General features: G+C 25.3%; 1 protein-coding gene across 1 annotated transcript; it reads right to left on the reverse strand.

Moving 5' to 3' along the window:
- Positions 1 to 3,458: 3,458 nt before the first annotated feature.
- LOC129981625 (methylcrotonoyl-CoA carboxylase beta chain, mitochondrial-like) lies at positions 3,459 to 27,889 on the reverse strand. Its single transcript, XM_056092541.1, has 17 exons — positions 27,557 to 27,889; positions 25,645 to 25,711; positions 25,347 to 25,431; positions 22,572 to 22,673; positions 21,317 to 21,444; positions 18,763 to 18,875; positions 18,509 to 18,622; positions 17,459 to 17,523; positions 15,334 to 15,433; positions 13,225 to 13,320; positions 11,918 to 11,990; positions 11,213 to 11,289; positions 10,871 to 10,937; positions 7,163 to 7,319; positions 5,640 to 5,754; positions 4,739 to 4,824; positions 3,459 to 3,595 (listed from the first exon to the last, which is right to left on the reverse strand). Exons 1-17 carry the CDS (start codon positions 27,722 to 27,724, stop codon positions 3,478 to 3,480), a joined length of 1,731 nt encoding a protein of 576 aa, XP_055948516.1. The 5' UTR covers positions 27,725 to 27,889; the 3' UTR covers positions 3,459 to 3,477.
- Between the last annotated feature and the right edge of the window lie 36 nt (positions 27,890 to 27,925).

Genomic DNA, 27,925 nt, shown 5'->3' on the forward strand with positions numbered 1-27,925 from the left:
ATTTGTGGCGATTTTAAAGCCCATCATATCAGTTGGGGTTGTCAAAATAATAATGCACGCGGTAATTCATTATATTCTTTTGCACTCCATGCAGGTTTAGAAATTTTTTCTCCTTGCTCCCCCACTAGATATGGTGTTTATTCCGCCAGTATAATAGATATTGCAATTGTTAAAGACTTTCTTTTCAAATTCGAAATTGCATCTATCCCTGAACTCAGTTTAGATCATAATCCAGTTCTTCTTAGCTTCTTTCTTAAGTACTCACTCCCTGATAACAATAGATCAATTTTAAACAAATATTATCTAATGCTAGCTTCGATCAAAATTTAGATCCACAAACCGTGAGCAACTTGATGAAATGGTTGAATATTTTGAAAAAATTATTATTGATGCTAAAGTTGCTGCGTCGAAACGACTGAAATTTAATCAAAATTATATAGATCCAAGAATTCGGTTTCTTCGCAAAGAAAGAAATTATGTCAGAAAGGTCTTTCAAAACACTAGAAACCCAGTCTTCAAGAGAATTATGAATAAACTCAATAAAACTATCCAAATTTTAAATGAAAAAACTGAACAAAACGAATTCATTAATAAACTGGTTAATGCTAACACATATGATGGCACTTTCTGGAATTTTGTCTCATCCTTTAAAAAGAAAACAAAAAAATTTTCCGCCCTTAAAGGCTCGGCTAGCATTGCTAATTCTGATATTGATAAAGCAAATTGCTTGGAAAATAGCCTTGAGACCCAGTTTCAATTAAATAATCTTAAGCATGATGAAACAGAGCTGCTTGTAAATAACACAATCAAAGACTTTCAGAATTCTCTTCCCAATTACTTTCATGATGTTGCTCCACCATCTACCACTGAAATTTCTGAATGCATTAAAAATCTTGAAATCAATAAAGCCCCTGGCTTAGATGGTATTAATAACAAAGTTCTTCGTAATCTCCCCCCAAATTTAATTACTATGCTTCAACTTATCATCTTTAAAATTATGGCCATTAGTCATTTTCCTACAAAATGGAAAACAGCTGTTGTTGCACCCATTCTTAAACCGGGCAAAGATCCCACAGAACCGACCAGTTATAGATCCATTTCACTACTTTCCTCCATTAGCAAAATTGCTGAGCACGTCATTTTAAATAGGTTAAACAAATTTTTAGAAGACAATAATATGCTTTGCCCGGAACAATTTGGGTTCAGGAATAACCTCTCGACGACTCATCAACTTGTTAGGGTAGTTGAATATGTCGAAGAGGGATTTGCAAATAATCAAAAGTCTGCTGCTGTTTTCCTAGATATTCAGAAAGCCTTTGACAGAGTTTGGCAAGATGGCCTTATTTATAAGCTTATTACTTATAATATACCTCATTATATTATCAAAATTATTATATCTTATTTAAACAATAGATTCTTTTGTGTTCGTGTTAATAATAATCTTTCAGACATTAAACATACTAAAGCAGGTGTTGCCCAAGGCTCTAAAATTGGTCCTATCTTTTTTCACTTCACATCAATGACATTCCAAGACAATTTAATACTATGCTTTGCATGTATGCCGACGACACTGCAATACTAGCCAGAAATAAAATCCAAATTTCATCTCAATAGCTCTCACAAGACATCTCAAAACCCTTGAAGACTGGTTCACTAAATGGAAAAATAGAGTAAAGCTGAAGCAATTATGTTCACTAAAAATTAGGTTTACAAGGATTTCCGCCCAATTAAAATTAAAAATCAAAATATCCTGTGGTCTAAGGAATGTAAATATTTAGGTGTTATTCTTGATAATAAACTTACTTTGAAACCCCACTTTATTTATGTTAAAAAGAAGTTTCGAGACCTAACTCGTAAATTCTATCCCTTAATTTCTCGAAACTCCAAGATGAATAGGGACAACAAAATACTTATTTACACTGCCTATCTGCGTCCAGTTTTAACTTACGCATCTCCGGTTTGGGGATACACTGCTAAATCAAACTTAAGAACTATTGAAATCCAACAAAATAATCTTATTAGAAGATTCTGTAACTGTCATTGGTATATGCCAAACACTAACATGTACAAAGCTCTTGACTACCCACCACTTAAGAAATTTATTAAAAAACTTACAGAAAAATTTTTTAAGAATATTGACTCTCATGATAATAAAGCAGTCCTTGATATTCCTAAATATACTCCTAATCTACGTATTAAAAGACCCCGTAATATACTGCTTTAGCCTCCCCCCCTTTTTGTTTTCTATGTTTACTTTATCCTACTTTAATTTTTTCATATCCTTAATAAATTGCTCGGTAGAGTTTTCCCAATCCTTGTTGCACCTCCTATCACATCCTGACAGCTTAACTTAATTATATTTAACAAGGTGAAAAGAAATTATTCATCACTATGCATGAAATGTCCTAATCCAAATATCAGTTATTTGTATTTCAGGTTAAAAAAAAAAAAAATTGTTGATTAAATAAATGATAATAAATAAATGTACCATTTATTTCTAAAAAGCCGGCAATAAATGTAACAAATTATTAAAATACATTCATTAATGAGATAATTTTAAAAAATACAAGTATTTTAACTACTTTATCTTTGTATGCAGTTCAATTAGCATAAATGTTTTGACCCCCCCCACACCTCCTCAAACAGTACTAACATCTAAAAATGCAAATCTGAATAATAATATAAAAGATGGAATACACTTCTACATTAATAAGTAAAAAAGACCAATTAGAATTTTGTCCATCACAATTTCAAAATTTTTGTTATTAAATAATTGCATCTGCAGTGGAGAGTAACAAAAAATTAACTTAATTCATCTAATAATAAACTTTTTTAATTACATAATTTATTTGTGATTTTTTAAACATAAATATATATTTTTTTACTTTGTTTTTCTGAGAAAATTTCCACGATAAGTAAATGTGATAATAATAAGTATTAAATGAGCTATTAAAAAGTTTCTACATCTCTCTGAGAAGAGAGAATGAAATGGGAATCAAAAGATTTTAGATTTTTTTTACGACTATCATAAACATCTGAACAATTCACTACACAAACATTATCTTTATATCAACTTAAAAATCAAGAAATTAGCTTTAGAAGGATATTATTTTCAATATCAAACATTTTTTCTCTGCTTTTTAATCAATTTTTCAAAGTAAAAATACTATAACTTTTATCAATTACATTTTTTTGTATAATTTACAAATATATGTATTTTTCTACTTCTTACATACATATATGATAAATAAACATAAGCAAAGCTTTGGGTAATATAAAAGGCAAAATTCAGTAAATTATCAAAATTATAATTTAGTGCAACCATACAATATCTAATTTATTTTACAAATTTATTATACAAAAAATAATTCTCTGATAAAAAAAAACATTTGTAGTCAAAATACAACAATGTTTTATATACATTTTTTTTATATATAAATGTTTTGAACAAATGGCACTTTTTCTTGTATTTGTCTTTCACATTCTGAATACTCCAAATTCAGTTTCTTGTATATTTGAATTTAAAGCTGCACTAAGACTCAATCCCAAAATTCTTCGTGTATCAACAGGATCAATTATGCCATCATCCCACAACCTAAAGTGATAATAATGCTTGTTAATTCATAAAATAATCAACTTTTGTAATATAAAGCATTTTGTAGATGCATATTGTGAAATCGAATCAAATTTCAAAACATCATTCATTCTGAAAAAATAATTAAAACATTAAAAGCAAATCAAAAATGTAGCAAGAATTAAAATAAATGCAAGGTTGATACAATGCATGCTGTATAATGCTTAGCTGGAGATTTCAAATCTAGCATTACAGGTTCAGTTAATTTTCAAATTTTTATTTTCTTTAATTTTTTTTTAAAATAAAGTGCAAATTAACTAAACAATACAAATTGAAATGCTATAAACTTTAACACTGTAATCAAGCAATTGACTATGCATTTAAGAAAGTACAAATATAACAGATATTTTCAGATGATTACAACAAACAATCTTTCCACTGAAATTAACTGTAAAAAAAAAAAAAAAAAAAAAAAAAAAACATAGATAGCAAATATTACAAAACCAGCATCTCATTAACTGGTCAACAATATCTGTAACATCACCAACACTTTGGCTATCAGCATTTGCAACATCATCAATATTTTGGCCACCAACATTTGCAATAGTTGCATTTTTGAAAAATATGAAAGTTTCTGAAAGTAAATAAATATATGCAACGAAGAAAAGCTACAGACTTGAGTGGATGCAGATATCATACTATGTCTCAATGATGTCAAAATAATCAAATGTGCACTGGGAAAGGAAAAATATGAAAACCAAATGCAGGCTAAAAAATATATATGGAATAAAGCAAGAGATGAACTGCAGACTTCCATAACATTAGTCGAACAATGCTCATCCATACCAGGGCACAACCTTATGTAGCTTCACTGTGATTGAAATCACTACAAATTATTAAAACTTTAGGAACAATAATTCAAAGTTACATGCCATCAAGAGATATTTTTAAATAACTTGTAAGATTTTTGATATTACTAATTTAATTAGGGCTTGCACAACCAGAGCAATAAAAGTATGCTACAATTTTTAAAAATTGCATCACAAAGCTTGGACAGATACACTGTAGAAGCAGATAATAAATTATTCAGGAAATCTCTTATCTGGTATTGATGAAGTCCAGTTGTTGATAGATAAGAAATTTAATTATATATGAGTAAAGTACCTGGCTGATGAATAATAAGGATGTCCTTCTTCTTCAAACCTCTCAATTATGGGCTGCTTTAGAGCTTTTTCTTCTTCTTCACTCCACTAAAACACAAGCAATAACATTTTAACTTTATTCCGCACATTTAAATCTGAAAGTTATTTATTAATTTATTTTATTTTTTAACAAATTTGCAACAGGTAGTAAACTATTGTGCTAAAAAATGATTAAACACACTATTTAACTCATAACTGGTTTTGCAGGAAATATATAAAAAAAATCTGCTTTTTAGCATTAACTTCTTAATAAATATTAATACTACTTAATTATAATATACATACAAGATTAAAAAAGTAATAAGAAATGACTTATATATAACATCCTAAATTAGTTAAATGTATCTGGAATATAGTACAATCTTGCTGCTTAATTTTTGATATTAAGGTAACTATCATGTTGAATCAAGAGCAAACTTTGAATCACAATATAAGTAAACAATTTTAAATAAATTCTGACAAAAGCCATCAGATTAAGTTGAAATATGCAACAATTGATTTATGTTTAAAAACATTTTGAAAATGATATTAGACTACTATTTAATATGAATACATTTTCAATTTAATTTTGTACGATTTCTAAGTCAAAATAATTGTTTTAAATTGTTTTGATTTTCAATATATATTAATACAGACGTCTTTTATTCCTTAATATAAAATGCAAACACAATAAAAGTGAGTCATTCAAAAAATTCAGTGATTACTCCTGCAGATTTAAACTTGAATACATCAGAAAAATGAGACTACTTTAATGAGTATAAATCCAAAATAAATAATATGTGTTAGAATCTATTTAATAATTTAAGATAAGATTCAGGAAATTGTGCAATCAACACAAAAATACAATTTTTTTTTTTAATTACAGGTTTTCCTTCTCTTTTTCTTTGATCTCTAGTAATTTGAGCAAGAACGTTGGCAGCTTGTTCTCCACCCATTACAGATATTCTGGCATTAGGCCACATGTACAAGAACCTTGGCCTGAAAAACAAAGCATTTTTCTTTTCAAATTTATTTAACAAAATGCACTATGATAATTAATAAAACAAAAATCAAAATAATGATTTATGTATTTTTAATAATATTTTCATAACAAATAACTTATGTAAATTTATTAGTTCATTTAATATAGTAATTGTTAAAAATTTAAAACAAATAAATGTATAAACTAAGTATAAAATGAGATGAATATTATACATAATACATATTATGCAATCACAGCCTAATAATATGTATCCCCACACTAAAACTGATATCTACAAAAAAATTTGGTTATAGAAATATGTAAAATAATATGAATAACAAGAATTATAATAAACCTTGAAAGCTAATAGAAGTAAATAAATGAATAGTGGAAATGGATTTTACCATTTACAGTGGCAGAAAATTGCATTCTACATAATAATAGTAAAATATCATGAAAGATTTAAATACTCTTATAAGGCATTAAAACATAATTTCACATAATTTTACAAATATAAAATGAAAGAACTTTATATAATATCAATGTCTTACTAAAAATAAAACAATATCAATTGCATATACACTAATTAAATTTTTTTTCAAACAATGCATCACATTTTATATCTCATCATCATCATCATATTTGGCTAGACAGCTCAGAGTGGGCCAGTGCCTTCCTTTGAATTCTGTCCCATCACATTCTATTTTTGACACTTCCTGGATAGCCAGGAAGTCTGCCTCCACTGACTCCATACATCTCATTTTGAGTCTACCTCTTTTTTCACTTGTTAGAGGTTTGTGTAAAAGAATTTTTTGTTTAATATGGAATCATCATCCATTCTAAATATATGGGCCGCTCAGTTCGTCCGATTTATTTTTATGAACTTTATAATATCTGGCTCTCTCTATATAGCTTATATATCATTTTATTTAGCTCAAAGTTATATCTTCTTCTCCAAACATTGTTGGTATCTATCCCACCAAGAATTTATATCCACAAAGTTAAAAATTCACTTTGGTTATGAATTAAATCTTTTCCAGTTTATGCATGTCTTACTATTTAATCAAATAAAATAAGCAATGCTCTTCATTTTATAAATCATAAAGTAATTAATGGTCTTACTAAACTGACTGTCTAAGAGCAAGGAAATATTTTTAATTAATTTAATAATTTTTAAATTACTGTATAAAGGCAAGAACCTAATCATTAGTTTCGGTCAGATTTTTAGTTTTAATTTAACACAAAAAGAAAAATTACGCTAGAATTATTAGAACAGAAAAAGAGGAAGATTTTTATTGTCACAAATAAAAAATTTCAGTTATTTAAATCAATATAAATGAAATGAGAAACTCGTGCATAACCTTGTCTACAATGAATAACAATTTTTAGTTATTTAAATCAATATAAATAAAATAAGAAACTCACGAATAAGCTCGTCCACACATGCCATAATTTCCAGCACCATATGAGCCTCCAATTATCACTGTCAATTTTGGAACTTTGGCACAAGCAACAGCTGTCACCATTTTGGCACCATGCTTAGCGATTCCCCCTGCTTCAGCTTCTCTTCCAACCATGAAACCTAAAGTAAAAGATAATTTACAAAAAATAATTTTCAAATGCTATAAAATATCATAAGTGAGTTATTTATTAATATGTAAAAAAGCCATTGGTATTATGCAGTATAAAAAATATTTTTTCAATATCAGCATGTATTTATTTAATGATACCAACTTTCTTGAACATTTTATATTAGTATATTTTCCTGTAAATGTTTTGAGACATTAATAAATCACTTTCTCTAATATTTTATATTTGAAACATAAAAGTAATGAAATCAAACACAGAATATGTTACTTACAAGTACAAATAATTATTAACAAAACTGCCATTTTATGTATTAACAAAATGCTGTAAAATATTTTTTTAAGGGAAAAAATATCTTTTGAAATATATGAAATTGTTCATACACACCTAAAAAATTAGCCAGATTATAACTAGCAAAGGATAAATAGCATAAGTAAATATAGCTAGACCATTCAAAGAGAAAATATTCTTTTGAGATTCAGACATATTAGAAACTAACAAGTTAAAAATTCAAATAAAGCATAAATATGTAAAGTAAGCATATTATCAATCTATATAAAAATTGCTAGAATTTAAAAATGACATACAATGAAAGAAAAAAAGAAGAAGAAATATTCATTCATCCTGATATACAAGGAAGTATTAGAAAGATAAATATAATGGATCATAAATGAAGAAACAAGCAATGAAAACTCTCCATTGCAGATTACATAATTAGCAATAAATATATAAACTTAAATTAGAACCACAATTTCGTAATTTTAATTTTATTAAAAGAGGGATAGTATGTCATGGAATTTTCGTCCAATTTCATTAATGCTGAAAATCTTTAATACTATACTTCATTTTAAAACAAGAAAAGTTTAGTGTTTTAGCTTCATATTGCATTTTTTCTACAAAATTACTGTATTAATAATACAATAATTTATGCCATATGAAACAATTTGGTGTTCATTTCTGAATAGGAAATCAATATTTTTAGTCATGTTTACTTATTACAAGGTCAATAGACTATCAAAATAAAATTCCATTACAGTCCTTATACAAGATATAGCTCTTCAAAAAAGTATAAGAATGCTGCTTATTATTTTGAAAATAATGATTGTTTTATAAATGGTATTTGGAGTAAATATTTGTGTTAAAATGTGTTTAAGCACTTAAAATATTTTAATAAATTTCCTCTCAAAATATTTTCTCAGCAAGGAGTTGTCTTCAAATCTAGATTTGCACAAGGTGAATTTTTTCAAACAGCAATACACAATTTTGAATGCATATATGAATCTTCCAGATAAAAAGACTGTAAAAACAAGAAAATGAAAAAAAAAAAAAAAAAATTTAAAGATAAAAACATTGTTCCAAATCTTATTTGTTTCTGTCAAATAGTTTTTAATATATGAAGCAATATCCAAAAAGGTTTCAGAATAGCATGATTTTTGCTTTTTTTGAGATGGCATCTTAGCAGAGAGAAAAGAAAATTTGCTAATAATTATTTTGCTGGATTGGAAACCTTTTAATTTACTGAAGGCATTCAGTGTTGCTTTAGATAATTTCCTCCACAATTTAAAAATAAATGTAGTATAAGGTGGGAGGGGATACATAAATGTAACATAGTTGCTTACATATGAATCACTAAAATAAAAAATAGGGGCTAATTACTATTGTAGAAATGTTTTGTAAGATCTTTAATTCGGAAAAATATGCACAAAAGTAAAATTATGTACAAAGTAGAAGTTTATACAGTGCTGAATATATGAAATAATAATATGGATAATGCACTGTCTCTATATATTGAAAAAATATCTTTTAAAAAAATGAAAAGAGAAAATACTCAAATGTAGGAATTTGTGAACAAATAGCATTCAATATTATATTATTTTTGTTTTATTTATAAGGAATACTTCAGAAAATAAGTACCCATCTTCCCTTTCTCAACTGCTTCAACAACATTTTTAATTTAAGTTTGTTTTATTTAATACTAAATGCAGTACCTGTGGCTTTTACGATGTTTATGTGTTTGTAAAAAAATGTCAAAAACATATCCTTTTATGACTGACAGCTTTTGAATTTTTTATATTCAATCCTTTAAAAGTTTTTAGAAATTTCTATCCTCTAATTAATAAAAATTAATTAATTACAACTGTAAAGACTTGGAATTAAATGACAATTTTAATTTCGCCAACACATAATAATTTAATAAAATTAATAAACTTATGAAACAAAATAAAATCTTTTTCTGTGAATTCAAGCTAACTAATATTTTTAAAAAAATGATGTGCCCATTAAATTTTACTTTAAAAGTGCTAAAATATCAGACAAATTAGGTATAACAATAACTGAAATTGTAACAATTTTAAATGACTAAGTTACTGCAAATTCATATTAAAACTTTTGCTTTTACTCTAAGTATTTAAAGCAAAAAGCAAACTTTATATAGATAGCAACGTAGCATTAACAAAAGAGCATCAATGATTCTGTGACTAAACAGTGAAATAGATTTAATATTTTGATCTAAAAAAATTATTTTAAAATTAATCTTGAAAAATTATTAAAAAGCTGAGAAAAAAATACAGCAATAAAATTGATGCCAATATAAAGCTTTTTCTTTAATTTTTAGATGGTGCAACAATATTTTATGAGCAATGATCTACTCAAGTTATGGCAGAAAATCTTTTAATCTTTTAATCATTCTTTAATCTTTTAATCATTTTAAACAATGCAGTTAACCTTTCAAGCTGCTAAGAAATATCTATATCGAATTTTGTTCAAATCTGTCATTGCAAGAGGTGTGCAACTGCATACATTTCAAACTAATAAATACACTATCAATTTTACACATATAGATTAATTATTGTCATACTTTCCTAGAATTTTTAATTGTTTTAAACAATATATCTCAAAAGTACTATTTAATTGTTATTTTATTTATCCCTTTTGTGAAAGAAAGTATGTATTCTAAATTCTTACAGAGTCAAATCTCACTGCATCAAAAAAAAAAAAAAAAACTCCACACATTTTTACAACAAACTTACTGCAATGAAATGGAAACTTAAATAAAAGAAAATATTAACAGAGTGCTAATCACTATTTTTGAATATACTGAAATAGTTCTTAAAACCTATTTCATTTACATATCTGATTATTTTAGATTAATTTGCAAAAAATTGCCTTTCAAGAGGTTTTTACTTATGAAAAATCATTTAAAAGATAAAAAATTGAGAGTTGTTATTGGAAAATTTGAAATTGATGCAAATATAGAATTAGTAGATAGATATATGTGCAGATATAATTGACATATTCTTATAAAATACATAATTCCAAAATGAGAGACATATTTAAAATTTATTTTAATTTTATAATGACATATTTTCAATGATTTTAATATTTATATAAAATATAATCATTATATAATTATCATTATTAATATTATCTTAAATATAATCATTATATTTAAGAATTATTTGTATATGTTTTTAATGATTACATATTTATTATTTGTCTTTAAAAAAGTGAATTATCTAGCAATAGTCAAGATTATAATAAGATTACCTGTAATATTTTGTAAAAATATGAGAGGTATTTTTCTTTTGCAACATAATTCAATAAAATGAGTCCCCTGAAAAGTAAATTATTTACAATATTTGTACTTTGTACATATTATTTTGCATATTAATAAATAATTATACAATCAGATAAAAAAAATTAGTATGCTTGAAAAATTCTTTTATTTAAAAAATAAATTTAAAACTTAATTAACTGAGAGACAAAATTTTAATGATAACAATTCTATATTTTAAAAAAATTTATAGACAAAAATAATTGTAGGTACTAATAGCTTGGTTATTCTATTTTTTTTAAAAACAGATACATGTATGATTTCTTTAAAATTACCTTTAATGCAGATTCAGCAAATAAAACACCATTATTTCCAATTATTCCTACTGGATAGCCATACAGATGTCCAAAGCCTAAGACAGTTATCATTAGTTTGAGACGCAAATTATAGTATTCAATAAGAAAAATATATTTTATAATTTGTAAAAAGCAGGTGTTTATGAAAAAAAAAAAAAATCTTTTCAATGATGTGTAAGTATTTGAACTAATATCCTGGCTATACATATTTCATATAAAGATGCAATTCAATACATTAAAGACTGGCTTTGTTTTTTACACAATGAAAATTTATTTTATACTTTTTATGTGCATATTGCATTTAGTTTATAGCTAAAAAAAAAAAAAAAAGCATTAATTTATCAAGATCAACTAAAGTCTAAAAATTCTTTCATTAATCTACTAGTACTAATTTACCACTTATTTGTACAATATGAATGATACCAATAAAAATGTCTTTTATTGAATTCTAAATCATTAAATATGTAATAAGGTGCATGATTTAGATATTTGTTTAATATATATAAGATGTGAAAACCTCAAAAAAGTTAGTTAAAAAGTATTTTAAGTATGGATAAAATTTGTCTAATTTTGAGGTTGTAGTCAAATACAAATTACATACTGAAAATAGTTTCTTGTCAATTTGAAACATCTTCATAATTTCATCATCTCAAAAAAAAAAAAAAAAAATCATAGTAATTGTACCTGTTATTAATGTGTCTCCATATAGTGCTTTAAATTCATCAAATTGACTGCCATCAACAATCCTAGCTATCACCTAAAATAACAGAAAAAATTATAATGACTTCACATATCAAAAATTAATTTCTAATCAAACCTATTGGCAATTATCTAAACAATTAGTGATCATAATCTGAAGAATGTTATGACCCCTTGTATTAATTTCAAATAACAAAACATTTTTTTAAATATAATGATACTAACAACAGGGGAAATTAATTTGGGCAAAAACACATATCTAATTTTTAAACTCTATTAAAAACACAATTCAACAAAATATATTTCTATTTATTTTATCTCTACTAATTACTAATTCTAACTCTACAAAAGAGAATAATAATAAAAAATGTAGTCCTTTTTTAAAGTATGGAGGAAAGTTCACTAATGGGGTTATAATTTTCTAAAAATTAAATACTACTGCAATAAAGTCTCATTAATAGAACACTATTTAGTGCAAAATTTCATTGATTTTAAAACCAGGGTTAAGGTTCTTTAAATGATAGAAACTTTTGACTGCTTATGCATTTCAGATCAAACGCTTTTCAAAAAATGCTGAGACATCATTCTAGAAGAGAAAGCTCCCCTCCTCCCCCCCCCAATTTCAAGATTTTTCCAATTTTTTTAAAATCAATTTTAAAAAGAAAAATTGATTTTAAATTTACAAGAGTTATTCATTTCATTTTGATTCCTGAATTTTTTTAGAATTCTAAACCATTTAACTCTTGTCATCAAAGTAAGCAGATTGGTCTATTTTCAAATTAATTAAAAGTATAAAATAACAATGTATTAAAAAAAACTTAAGAAAACTTTTTTAGTTTAACCAATAATGAAACTCAATTACTGAAAATCTGAAATGCTTCCTTTTTAACAATTCTTTTCTATATGGTGAAAAAGATATGGAAAAGTCTTAAATTAATAGTTAAATGAAAAAGAACATTTATGCATATAAAAAGTTGTAACAAACATGAACCAATTCTCTTAGAAAATAAAATTTCTCATCCACAGCTTTGATTTAGTATCTTTAAGGAAAAGAATTGTAATTAACAAATTTAAAATAAATAATTTTCAAAATATATTCTGAATTCTTGTATCAAGTGATACAATTTTAATACTACACACAATGAAAAGGAACAGAGAAATTTCAATTTTATAAAATGTAATGTTAGAGCAACTGCAAAACTTTTTTCAATTACCTTATCATCATATACATTGTTGAGATTCAACTACTTGCACTCAAGCTAAATTTCAGAGGATTCAAGAACATTACTTACTTCTCGAACATCAAAAGTCTTTTTCAGGTTAGAGCCTACAATACCATACAGATCTTCGGCAGAAAACTTTGGTTCGACAGGATCCATTGCATTCAACTAAAAATAAGAAAGGAAGAAATACATGCATTAGGATTTATGAGATATGAAAATCATTAGATACTGCAGAGATGAACTAAAAAGATGCCTATATCTCTACAAATAATAAAGGAGCATGCATTATGTTAGTGCTCTACAGGAAAGATTGCTAAATCCTGGAGCTACCAAATTTTGCATAAATATGCTTAGGAAGGTGAGAATGCGCACTTCAAAGTGATTTTTTTTTAATTTTAATTAATTAAAAATAAGCCAGGTTCCTGTATTTTCCTATAAAAATTTTCAAAAATATTACAAAAATTTATTTTTATACCACTTTAAAATTTCAGAAATTATTTTTTTACTATTACCAATTTATGTATCTTGTCCTTTTTTATTTTTTATAATTTTTAAAGCTATCTTTTGCATAATTTTTTTAACATAGCAATTTTAAATTTTACTGCTACATATTTCACTGTTGCATTGAAATTCAAACTGCCTTCATCATTTCATAAAATATTTAATCGTGTGATTTCTACCACTGCTAAAAGCAAAAAAAGAAAGATTGTGTTAATGTTTTGTGTGGATTATATGAGGAATAAGTGAAATTACTGAAATGTGAAAATCAGAAGATGAATGAATTGGATAATTATATTTTTAACAGTACCATGACATTATAAGAATTAACTCCATTAAAAAGATTCACTCTAATGCATAATACAATTTGATGCTTCAAAATACTTTTTAGTGAGAATCAAAAATGTCAGAATTATGCATAAAAGGTTTGATGGAAATCAAAACAACCGTATTATTGATGAATGTGCTGGTTGCCAAAGTTGGCAAGTGAATAATATAATACTCAATCAACAAAAGAAATCAATTTGCAAAATAACACTATTTCAGAAATTTTCTTACATACTCTCTAACCCCCACATAAAACTGAAGACCTTGGACAAGATAGTTAATACCATTTTATTTTTATATATGAAACTAGTGTGCTTCGTAGTATAGTAAAGAAAATTAGTGTTTGTATCATAGCTGCATGCCATTGAAGAATAAGAGTTATGAAAGATTGATCTTTGCTATGAATCTAGCAATTTTTGGAGGTAAATCATTGACATATGGCACAAAGAACCAAGAAATCAAATTTGCCTTTTAGATGCCTTTCTCTCTCTCTCTCTCTCTCTCTTCAATCAATTGAAACGAAAATTTTAAACAGAATGACAGCTGTAGTCACAAATCAAATTTAATTTATTTATGTCAATGTGCTTTTGAATTATTGCATTTACATGTATGAAGAAGTACTGATTGATAGATAATTAATCACTTAATGTATATTATTCCAAATTTAATACAGATATACATTATAGATGTCAAATCAGTATCAAATATTATTTATCTAACTCTTTACATTTTGCATCTATTGTACTCAGACAGCTGGAAAAATAAATTTCCTCTGAATAATTACATACAAAATTTGATAGAAATTTATATATTTCGTATAAAGACCATGTGCTAAATTTCATCTGATCCAAAGCATTTCTGAATAATCATGTCACAAATACACAGTTTCAAAACTGGATTTTTTGGATTCAGGGAGGTCTGAAGTGTAAAGATTAATCCAAGTTTGAATGTTTTAACAATTACAATATTTTTTCTTTGCATGTTTTGTATATGAAACAGTAAAAAGTATACCAAAAAATGAAATATCAATAATGCTGGAAGACAAATATATCATTGATCAAAGAATTTAAAGTATTAAAACTCTGCCAAGTATTTGAAAGTTTAATTCAAAATATTTTACCATTTTTTAAAATAGGATGATTAAATTGAAAAGAAAAAGTATATATTTAAATTTTACTGATTTTATATTTGTAACCAACACAAGAAAGGAATCATAAAAACTAACACCTTTATGGAACTATTTGGATTTTTTACAAATACAAAAATTTTACAATAAATATTAAATTGGTTATAAGTACTTTTATTACTGATATGAATTTAAAAAAAAAACTGTTTACAACTGAATTCACTCACTTGAGATGGTTTTCTTCTATTTAAATTTTTTACAATTCTTCGAGTTAGATGCAAAGCATGCTCATCATCTGTTGCATAATAATCTGTTACACCAGATTTCCTATTCATTAATGAAAAGGAAGAAAATATAAAATAAGGTAAGGATTTACTCAACTTTCTTCTGCAAACTATTTGGCACAGGAATAAGAAACATTTTTTAAAAAGCTCATCAACTGAATAAACAACGCATCATTGGTACACAGTAAAAAAAAATGACAAAATAACCACACCTACATACAAAAAAGGGGGTGGGGGATATCTTAATATATTCTTGTCATTTGAAAATATCTAGCAAATCAATATATATGCAACATGTATTGTGTACTAACAAGATTTCAATAGGAATGATTTTTCATATTACAGAGATAGTACTTAAATAAAACAGAGAGGCATCAATTTATTTTCCCTTTTCTTTTGACGTAGTAATCATTAAATATATATTGATGATGTATATATATGCATTTGTGATAAGCAGCATATTTAGATAAAGTCAACTATTTAATTTTTATATAGCATTTTGAATCTTTTCTGTCGAAAGATAATTTCACTCTACTCCATTTCAGAAATTTATAAATTTACTACTGTGAAAATAATTTTCTCATAAATCATACTGATTTCTCTTTCAATTTTAATTTTATCCATGATACATATAATTGTCTGTATGTGTCTGTGTTTTTCAAAAACTACAATTTACTAGTAATAATAGAAAATGCTTTTAATCATGATTATATCCATTATGTAAAAATAAAAGAAATTTTTTAAAAAAATTGGGAGTAATTAATTAATTAATTTTTATTTCCATATATTAAATATATTATATAATTCAATTGATATTCATTTAAAAAATTAATTATTTTTCAATACTTGAAATCATGTTAATTTTTGAATTGCATGCATTTTTGCTTTCTAACAATTCTCTCAACCGCTTACATCAAAACACTTGCTCAGCTGAATTTCAGATAGTTGCTATTTAAAACTGTAAGCTCAATGCATTTTTCATGGTTTTTTCCATCCTGCGTTTTGTCTATTGAGATGTATGCTCAGAGCCAGCCTTTTCTATGAAGGAGCCTAGGGTGCAAGAAACCATTTGGGGCCTTAATTTTTTTTAAATGTAAATAAAAAAATAATTAAAAAAATACAAACACAAACACATATTACTATTGTTTGTTTATTCAAAGTGTGATTTCTTTGCTATTAATTACTTCAGGAAAATTACAATTTTTTGCAATTTTTTTTCGATGCTTAGTATAACAAATACATTTAGCGATCTAACAATATTAAACGTTTTATAGTAAAAATTATCAAAGTAATCTATGCAATTTAACATAGTAGGTGAGGTACATGACCGTACTTTATGTTTATAATATGCACACTTGCACTAAGCTGTAATATATAACTTCGTATATTTCCCTTAAACTTCGTATATTTCAAAACCCATCGGCCCCGCAATTGTTAAATTTAAATTTCTTTCTACCCTGCTGTTACCATTCAGAACATTATTTTAGTTCTTAATCATGTTCAGGCCCCCTCTATTGCGGGCCCTGATGCATAGCATCCGTCACACCCTCCAGATGGCCGCCCCTGTGCATGTTGCTGCCTGAACATGATTTCCACAATTTTTTTTTAAAAAGCATCTAAAAATTTAAACTATTGACTGATTAGCATGCAAATAAATAAATAAATAGTAAAATATTTATTAAAAGAATTTATCATCTGGTTCTGTAACAGAAGAAATATTTCATGCATATAAATGTAATACTTATTTCCTACATGAACTTTACATTTTGTATTCAATTTATTCCTCAAAGTATATTAATCAAGAAAACAATTCAAATACAAAAAACAGATTATTACATTTTAAATATTCAATGTCTTAAATTTAAATTTATTATTCATAATATTTTTATTTACTTCAATAATAAAATTATATTAAAATTTAAAAAATATTTTAAATATCAAAAATGAAATAAATCCTTGTATATTATATCCTTCAGATATAAAACACTTTAAATTTATTAGTTGTTTGAAAGCAACCTAAAATTAATAATTTTTCAGTACTCTTGTAAAATTATAGGAAAATACTTACCTGCAATGTAAATCAGCACCTCCTAATTGTTCTGCAGAAATTTCTTCACCAGTAGCAGCTTTCACCTGAATTAGGAATGAAAACAAACAATTCTAGATTTTTGCACTTTCCAATAGAAATTCAGATAATGTAAACTCATATTATAACAAATAGAGAAGAACTAAATTTAAGATGATCCACCGGTAGCAATAAAAACATGCATCTTTAGATTGTACATAAATTAATTTGAATTTAAATAAAATTTATATTTTTATAGAGGTTAGAAAAAAAATTAATTCAGTTACTATAGTGGGAGACATTTCATAAGGAAAGTTTTCTGATAATAAAGAGAAGCAATTAAATAAATACAAAAGGGAAATCAAATTAATTAGAGGAATTTTGCACTATAATGACAAAAAGAGAATTCTTAGAGAGGAGTAGTAAAAAATAAAATTGACCACTTTTAGTGTATTTATTTTTATTTATTAAACAATTAAGAGTTGATGCAAATGGTTAAATTGTGCACAAACTGAAACTTATAGCAAGCTTTCAGACAAGTGCTTACAAGCTTAATAAATAAAATATTATCTACTAAATTATACACTTTTTATTTTCATTTCTCTTTCATAATAGAAATAGATCATATAGCTACATTGCAGTTTTTTTTCTATAACTCAAAATGAAATTTATTGTATAAAGTAATTGCATGATTCTTGATGACCTGCCTGTCCTCTTGAAAAAAAAATCATAAAAATAAAACAATTGTCAAATTAACTTCAAAAATGGAGGAAAAAAAATCAAATTCATATATGCATTAATAATAAATTATTTTTTCTAACAAGATTATTTCTTGTTAGAATAAGTGATTTGATAAATCATTTATTTTTAAATGAAGTTCACTATTTTCAAAGCCTGCTAAATAAATTTAAAGAATTAATGAAAGTAAAATATTTGAGGAAATATTTTATGATCTATACAAAAATATGGTGGTATAAAGAGAATGAAACATTTAAACATTAGATTTCTAAAGAATTTCCAATCACTCATTTTTTAGGATATAAATTTCCTTACTAAAGGGGGACCTCCCAGAAATATAGTTCCTTGCTGTTTTACAATAATGCTTTCATCAGCCATGGCTGGTACATAAGCACCACCAGCTGTGCAACTACCCATTACAACAGCAATCTGGAAATAAGATAAATGAATGTCACTTTTAAATAATCACAAATAATTGTCATATAAGTAAAGAAATAAAATAAATTACCAATAAATTAAATAATAATTTTAAATAATCAAAATAAGTAAAGAAAGAAGTTCCTCCTTGCCTGTGGAATATTTTTAGAAGACATCACAGCTTGATTATAGAAAATCCGACCAAAATGACAAATATCAGGAAAAACTTCAGCTTGGCGAGGTAAATTAGCTCCACCAGAGTCAACTATAGAATGAAAGTTATTAAGGAAATTCTTCAACATTTAAATAGTTATGTTAAATAAAAGGTTCAAATAGTTCTTAATGTTTAAATAGTAATAATATCTATTATTATGTAGCAAATTTCTCTATAGATAGATATTTCATCTACAGAGAAGCTAAATTGAATTGAATTTAATTTTTTTAAAAAAAGAGTTAAGCAACGAAACATTGTCAAGGTATACGAGTAAAAATAAATGAAATCCTTCCAATTTTGCATTATATTTCAATCTCTCTCAATGTGTATGTGTGTGTAAAAAAAAGGTATATATTTTTCATTCCTTAACTATTGCAATAAGATATATACTTCCAATAAGTTCAATAAAAAATTAATAGTTCACCAAATACGTTGACTTCTGCAGAGAATGATAATAAAAAGTTACAAGAATCATATTTTTATGCAGCTCCCACGGTGAAACGTGTTAGTAAAATATTTTTCTTACATTCACCAGAATGCAAAGTTTCATGCTTCTGTCTGTAAAATTTTCTGAGATGTTAAAAGGAAAATTTATTGACTAAGACCATTTTTCCATTCCTCTGATAGGAGTTTGAGTGAGTCTTTAGCTATAATTTTCAGTGATAATATACACAATGCAAAAAATTATTGAAAAAGGCAGAACCAAAAAAAAAAAAAAATGCATTCTTCAAAATCTATACAAAGTTGCATTCTTTTAACAGTGCTTGTGTGTATGTGATCCAATTCATCTTTTGTAACATAAAAACAGCCTTTTTAAACTTATCAGCAAAGATTTACAGAATGAGTACATTTAGTTCTGATATAATGCCAATCATAATTAAATCAATACATGGGTGACCATTCAGTATATAATTGTATAAATTGGAACTAAAAAAATGAGCTTTTAAAAATGTCATATCACCACTTATTTATAGAAAATTGACACTGATGATCAAGCTCTGGTTAAAGTAATGATCTTAAAAATATGGATAGTTAAAAAGTGATCATTTTAAAGATTAATTTCAGATTTTCAGAAAAAAGACCCAATATTAAAATTCTAGGCATCAACTTAATAGGTGTCCATGTAACTTCTGTAACTGTCCATGCACTTCAGAATGCTGTATAGATGCCAGTTATTAAATTGAAATTTCTATACACTTGTTTTTTTAATTACACCCTGAACTGACTGTTCATATTCCAGCATGAAGGTAACTTGAAAAATAACTAATACAAAATATCATTTTCTGTACCATTTGTGTCACCTTCCTTTCTTTGCATTCCTATTATTTCTCCATGGGGCAGGAATGATACAGCAGTTAATTTTTATTAAAACATTCCGTACATTTATTTCTTAAGAAAGAACAGGGAAATTAAGAAACAATATTTGTGTTTTTTGACAATTAGGCTTGTATTATGATTATATGATGCAATTCAAATCATTTCTCTTAATTAAATTTATTTGGGAAGTTTAATACTACACATATAACTGTGAGCAAAGAATTTTATTTCTCTTTTGGAATTCTACTAGTCTCTGAGAAATTCAAAATTTAAATTTCCTTTTCTATGAAGTTGGAGGTGCAATTATTAGCTAATCAAAATGAACAGCATTAAACATGATAAGCAAATTTCTTTCAAGGCCTAATCATTGAAAGATATACTGCAAGATAAACATTTGCATATGATAGTCTTTTCGTATTGAATAAATTTCCTTTTTGAAATAAATACTTCCATCTAAATTTGCATGTAGTTTCTCTAAATTTAAAAACAAGCATATCTCTGCAAATTTTGTAGCCATAAAAAAGGGAACCTTGGGTGTGCATCGATGAATGTAAGAGAAATAATTTGCTACTGATCCTTTTGCACTATGAGAAACAAATGAAAGTGTATACATTTTTTAATTTACTATTAGCAACCTCCAGAGAAGCAGAAATGTTTTCAAACAATTTTCCAGCTTATTTAATAAAAATTTGTATTTGGAAATATATGCCTAGGTGCAATAGTTAAGGAAATAAAAGCGTGTTCCTATTTATTTATTTTTTGGACAGGGATACTCTGTTTATATATATATATATATATAATTTGAGAAATTTAAAAAACTAACAATATCTAATACTTAATGATACACCAGGTTATTTGAAATTAAACAGACTGTACAAAACACAGAAATAACTTTAAAAGTAATATTGATAAGAATAACTCTTAACTCCTTTTTTCCCCACATAAATTGTCATTGTAATTAATTTGGTATAATGGCATATAAATAAAAAATACCATTTTATCATACAGCTCAGTTGACAGCAGTTGGAGTTATGTTTAATTATACATGCAAGCCATATATATATTCTGTTTTAGATATAAACCTATCTAAAACAGAATATATACATATTTTCTTAACATAGAAATTCTTTTATTTTCCATACCATAAAAATTCTGTAACAAACAAACAAACAAACCTAAATATATACAAGGCAGGTGGTTTTCATGGGCTATTTCTTGAGCTCTCAAATGCTTTTTAACAGTTAAAGGATAATATGATCCTCCTTTAACAGTAGCATCATTGGCAACAACCATGCATTCAACTCTATAAAATGAAAATAAAAAATAAATAATTAATAATTTAACAAAAAAAAATCTGATTTGAAAAATATTTTTTAACTCATCTTAAATTTTTTCTATTATTATGGTGAAAAAATTAAACTATCGTGTTACTAAAAGAAAACAAAAAAACACAAAATTGACTAAAATTATGCCAAGGAATCGAATCAATCCTAAAGCTGAATTTTGTTGAATACAATAATATTTAATTAAGTAAATATAAAAAATTTCAACTGCATTTGACTGAATAAATTTTTATCATACTGAATGAATTTTTCATTCATAACTTAATTTCTTGAATTCTTAATTTTCATACAAATTTAAGGAGTAAATAAGAATAAATATTCACAGCATTACTTTTCAATAAAGAAATAAATATTTTTCTTTAATTTGTATTTTAACAAAAAGTTAAATGTTTTCATTTTCATCAAAAATTAAGTGATCAGCTTTCATTTAAAATTGAAAGTAGCTCAGAAAATCTAGATTTCTTAAGAAATTTTATAATAAATTAAACTTTTAGTTAAATGAAAACTAAAGTACATTACTTGCAAAAATAATAAAGAATGAATACGGTATTTACCTCTTTAAATAAAAATAAAATGCTAGTATTATCATGTTCTCATAAATTATTATGATATATCCAATATTTAATTGTTTTTGCTTCAAAGAAGAATAAATTTAAATAGAAGTTTTAAATATTTCCTTTAAATATCAGAAATAACTAAAAATATTTTCTTTCTTAAAATTCTTTGTCTTAAGACCATATAAATGCATTTAAGCATTACATAAAAAATGCAGACATTTAGAAAATATTAACAAGCAATATCCTCTCTTTTCTAAGAATTAACGTTTGGTTCCCCATTTGTCACTCTTTTAATTAACAGAATTTATTTTTGCAGCATAATAGTTTTTAACATAATAGCAGAAACCTCCATTAATAGATAACTAACTATATTTTAATTTAATGTAAGTGAGTTAATTATTCAGCCATGTATAAAAAAAAATGACATAAAGATTAGCCAAATCATAAGACTTAATATTAACAATGTACTGCTTGATTTAATAAATTTTAATATAAGGATTAAATTTTAAAAAAGTTCAATAGCAAATCACCCATGAATAACTCCAATGCCTGTAACTATACCAGCAGCTGGCACTTCTTCAGATCCATAAACATTATGAGCAGCTAATTGACCAATTTCTAAAAAAGGAGACCTGCATATAGAAGAGGGGAAAAAATCCATAAAAATGAAACAATCAAAGACGATTAGTATAAAGGGCCATATTACAAAGAATTAATAATGTATAAATAAGAGTATATTAGCAAAGATGTATTCAGCTTGAAGACATTATGCAAATTATAGTGCATAATGTCACCAAATTGATAATATAATAATATAACAAACTAAATGCTATTAATAATAAATAGAAAGATAGAAAAACTTTTGAAAGATTACTTTAAAAGTTAAATGTGAATGCTTTCAGCTTCCAGCCCAATGATGTCAACACTACAAAAGCATCCTTTTTCTATGCATTTCTGTTTTAATTTAAGTTGGAAAGGATTGAATTCAAATGACATTTTCAATAATTCGGATTTGTAAATGCATGAAATTCACACAGGCAGACAGACAGACAGACACACACATACATACACACACACACACACACACACAAAAAAAAAGAAAACCCTCCAAAATTTTAAATTATTCTGTTTAACTTATATTGGACTTATTATCAATAGCCCTGACTTGAATGAAACATATAGGTACAGATTAGAGGTTAAAGAAGCATATTTTCTTAAAAAAATATTAATTATAACAAATTTTAAAACAACATAGCACACTAATAAATAAATTAAATAGAATTAATTAATATATCTTTTTTTTTCCCTTTAGCAATTCTTATAATTACTTCAGAATCAGAATTCTGCTTTCAAAGAATAAATATTTTCAGTAACAGCATTGGAATCACGTGTCACATGGAGTTGCAATGATTTTGATAATTGTTTGTAATAATTTTAATAACTGCTTGTAATGGTTTTAATAATTGCTTGTAAAGATTGCAATAGACTTTTAATTGAAATATATACATCAAAATAAAAGTTATTGATCTTTTTATTGGATATCAAAGCAAGAAGAGTGGATTTTATTTTAAAGTAATTTTTAACAATTAATAACATTTAATTAAGTTTATTTTTTTATTTCAGTTACATCATAAACTTTTCTTTTCTTTCTTCATAAACATATGAAGAAAACTATATGTCATATTATTCTAATCCTACATTTCCTAATATTTAGGCACATCCATGCAATTTTTTAGAAATGTAAATACAAAAAAAAAAAAAAAAAAAAAAATCTTATTTTTAAACTTCAATTTTTAATTAAAATTATTATTTATTAAAAAGTCATAACTATTATGTGCAAATTATTTTGTTAACCATGCATAAAATTATTAAAGATTTATAACAAATAGCAAAAATGAAAGTAGCACTATCATGCTAAATTCTATAGTATAGTGTTAAATGTTATAATATGAAATGAAAACAATGGATAAGCTCTGACTATGTGTTGATATTTATTATTTTAAAAACAATTCATCTACAATTTATACAACAGTATGAAAATCTTACAATATGATATAAAAGATTCAGATACATTCCCTTAATTCTTCAAACAGTCAGATTCCCAGACCCTTTTTTATTAAATTTGCTAATAAAATAATAAAAAAGGCTTTAAAATTTTTATTTTCCAGTAACAGAAATTCTTCAATATTAAATATCAGTTTTATATTTTCTACTAACACTGATATAAGAAAAAAACATAAATAAGCACATAAAAATCATATATAATACCAAATAGTTGGAATGACTTCAAAATTTCAGAAATTATGTAATTTAAAATTACGGCAGAAAAGCCAGTGAAAGATTAAGTTGTGAGCAATGGGCACCAACAATGATGAAGTGGGTTAAAAGCAGTGAAAATTATAAAGGCCAATTTTTTTTTATTAGTTTTGCATTTCAACACATTTTTAACTGAATCATCATGTTAATATTTAATATAAGTTTTTTTTTTTTTTTTAGAAACTTTGTAAATATATATATATTTTTATTTAGTATTATTTATTGTGATTCCTGATTGAGTAGCATCTACATTTGAACACAATTATATTTAAACAGATGCTTGGTATTTATAAATATTTTAATAAATAAGTGAATAGAATAAAAAGACAGGAATCTAATTAATTATATTTGAAAAGTGTAATCTTATAATAATATTTTATTATCTATAGCATTTATATTTTCTACAAATTTGTTTATTTGACAGCTAAATTCATAATATTTTTTAATCATACTGCTAGTGGCGTGCTTCAGCTCAGTGGTTTCAGGCAACTGCCTATTTGGAAATCAGCCATTGGGTTTCATTAACATTCTTTTATATTGAATTTTACTAAAGGAAACAGTTAAATTACTATTATACTAATTCTATATATATATAAAATTATAAGCTAAAAGCAAAAAATTTTATATATCATACCAGCTTTGTTTTAAATCAAAGATACATGTGTCTTGCATTATATTTTTTAGAATGTATGTAGCTTCAATATAACTGATGAAATTTCAAAATCTTATTGCATTTTTGGAGATGAATTGTATAAACTTTTAGTTACTGTGCTTATTTATCAATACTTATGCATCTAGTTACTTTTTGAATTGTGAAAGATTAATTTAAAATAGAATTTCTTTTATAGTTTGAAAACTCATTAACCCCAGACGATACTTAGAAATTTCTTAAATTAAGACCACTGTAACCTTTTTGATAATAATAATAAATTCAATATATATATATATATATATACATTTAAAAACTTTATCAAATATAAGATAAATACCCCATATCAAGTAGGTTTGTAATCCTTTCTCGTGCAAGCATTTTATTTTTTGATGTATGGCGAAGAATAGCTTTCTCTCCACCACCTACAAAACAAAGAATAACATCTCTTATTAATATATTACAGGAGAATGTTCAAAATCAATGACGAAAAATTCAGAATAGTTCACATTTTTTAAAGAAAATTAAATTCTGAAAAATACATTGAACCTAGAAATTAAGATTTCAAAATAATAATCAGATTAAATATCTCCAGAACTTCAAACAGAAAAATTTAGAATAAATTATATAGCTATTACCTTTAGATATTTTCTGAACAAGTTGCTTTAAATCAGTCACTAAATTCAACATCTTTGAATGATTTTCCTAAAAAATGATTTAAGAAATATTCTCATATATTGTAAAAAGAAAATTATCACAATAAAATTACATAGCAACATTTTATAAAATGTTTAGCAGTTTCTGCTAAAATATGTCTATGAATGAAGCTGTTTCAGTCACTAAATATGGGAAGTGAAGCAAAAAAACTTAATTTTTTTAAGAGCTCTATTTTGATGATTAATTTCTCATGAATCAAGTTCTTTATCATTATCTTCCACATTTTTGCTTTTAAGAATAGTTTTTTCAAAAAAAAATAAATACATAAAAAATAAAGTAAAAGATTTAACTTTAAAAAAAATAAGTAACTGTTAAAAAAAAAAAAAAAAAAAAAGGAGCACATCTTAAGGTTTTAACGTGGAAACTATGTAATATCAGTAAACTAATAAATCAGAGATTCTGATTAGAATCTTGGATTAGACTTAAAACAACTATGATTTTTTTTTTTTTTTCTATCTGGAGCTTTTAGGCTTTCCTTGTTATATTCGTAATATCTTGCCAATATTTTTTTTTTAAAAATTTGTTACATTTTTCAAAACTATGTCAAAATATTGAATCTGATTGATCATTGTTTTTTTTTTCAATGAAAGTTAACTTTTTAGCCCATAAAGCATTCACAAATGCCAGGTTATAATTATTAAACAATTATACATAGCATGACTTCTAACTTATCATAATCTGTCCCAGATTTATATAGGTTTAAAAATGTTATATGAGTTAACAATATACAAAATTTACTTAACATCTTTCTGACTTCATAATTAAATACAGCTACATTTTGATATTTTCAATACAAAAATTTCAGCAAAAAGTTTTTTAATATTATCGAATCAGTGTAAAATTTTCACCAAATATTTAAACTTACCAACAATATGATGCTCCGTGTATGATAAATTGTTAACATTAGTTAAAAAAAAAAAAAAATCCTAATAATGTTTTTAAAATTGAATATAACTTCTTTTAAATTATTTTAGAATGTTTTTCAAAGACCCTATTACATACATGTTAACAACAAAAGTATGCTTTCATGACCACTCTAATCATTTGCATAAAAAACAATATTTCATTATCTCAGGATACTCTAATATAAAATAGGAAAAGAAAAATCTTTCTTAGAACAGGATACATACTTCTACATTTAGCCGATGAATTCTTAAAGTGATATGCTAATACAATTTTTATTTAGGTGTATAATTTTTATTTAGCTGTAAATTTGTATTGCTGTATAATTCAGCAGTCAGAATTTTGTTTTTAAAGAATCATCTTGGGCAACCATCTCTAAAACTTCTGTGTTTAAGAATGATTCTATCTTTTTATAAATTAAAGTAGAAAGAAACAACTGAATTTTTGTTTGGAATCTTTAAAGACATAATAATTTTAAATTATCTATGCAAAATTATAACAAAACTTTTCCCAATATAAAGTGAAACAAAGAGTTTTCAATTATGCAGAGTAGAATAAATACTTTTGTGAATAATTGTAAACTGTATTTGTAAAGGTGAATTGGATTTAGATAATTTCTGATATATATAAAGAGAGATTTATATAAATAGATATAATATCAGAAGTTTTTTATTTTTGCTTCTGATTAATTTATACATGTTAATCAGGAAAAAAGTAAGAAAAATAATTTCTTTTTTGTGTCTTAACAATTATAATGTTTATATAATTTTAAAGTCTAAATGAGCAAAACTTGCCAACCAAACAAATAAATTTTGTTTGATATGAGAGAAGGTCTTCTAATAAGAAATTATTCTACTAAATTGGTCATTTTATACACGTGAAACAAATTAAAATATTTCGTAGCATTAAATAATTTGAATGAATTATTACTTGATATTCAGATGAATGCTTATCAGGTTCAGATCCAATAACACAGTAATTATCATAATGATAAGTCCTATGTGAAATATTATGGTTGTACAAAACAGCACTTTGAGCAAATAACTTCTTGTTAAATTTGCAGTATAGCTGCTTTCCAATTGCATTAAAAAATTTCATTTTAATTAATAAAAACGTATATTTTCCGGTAGAAATTAATCGATTGTTTTTAGTCCTAAAAGTAACGGCAATATATCATAATTTAGTATATATTTGAATGAAATAACCCTGTGGGTTCATAAATCTGTTCACTATTCTATTTATTTACAGTTTCCAAAGCAATGAAAAATAATGATGCACGGTTCCAGCTAAATATTTATT

This window comes from Argiope bruennichi, chromosome 8 (assembly GCF_947563725.1).
Source record: "Argiope bruennichi chromosome 8, qqArgBrue1.1, whole genome shotgun sequence".
Classification (NCBI taxonomy): Eukaryota; Metazoa; Arthropoda; class Arachnida; order Araneae; family Araneidae; genus Argiope; species Argiope bruennichi.

Bases quoted from the DNA above. Each gene is read 5' to 3' on its own strand.
- LOC129981625 (XM_056092541.1), bottom strand. From the start codon at position 27,724: ATGAAATTTTTTAATGCAATTGGAAAGCAGCTATACTGCAAATTTAAC. The intron at 25,712-27,556 runs GTAATAATTCAT...ATCATTTTTTAG, and splicing joins AGCATTCATCTGAATATCAA to GAAAATCATTCAAAGATGTT. The intron at 3,596-4,738 runs GTACTTTACTCA...TTATCACTTTAG, and splicing joins CCTTATTATTCATCAGCCAG to GTTGTGGGATGATGGCATAA.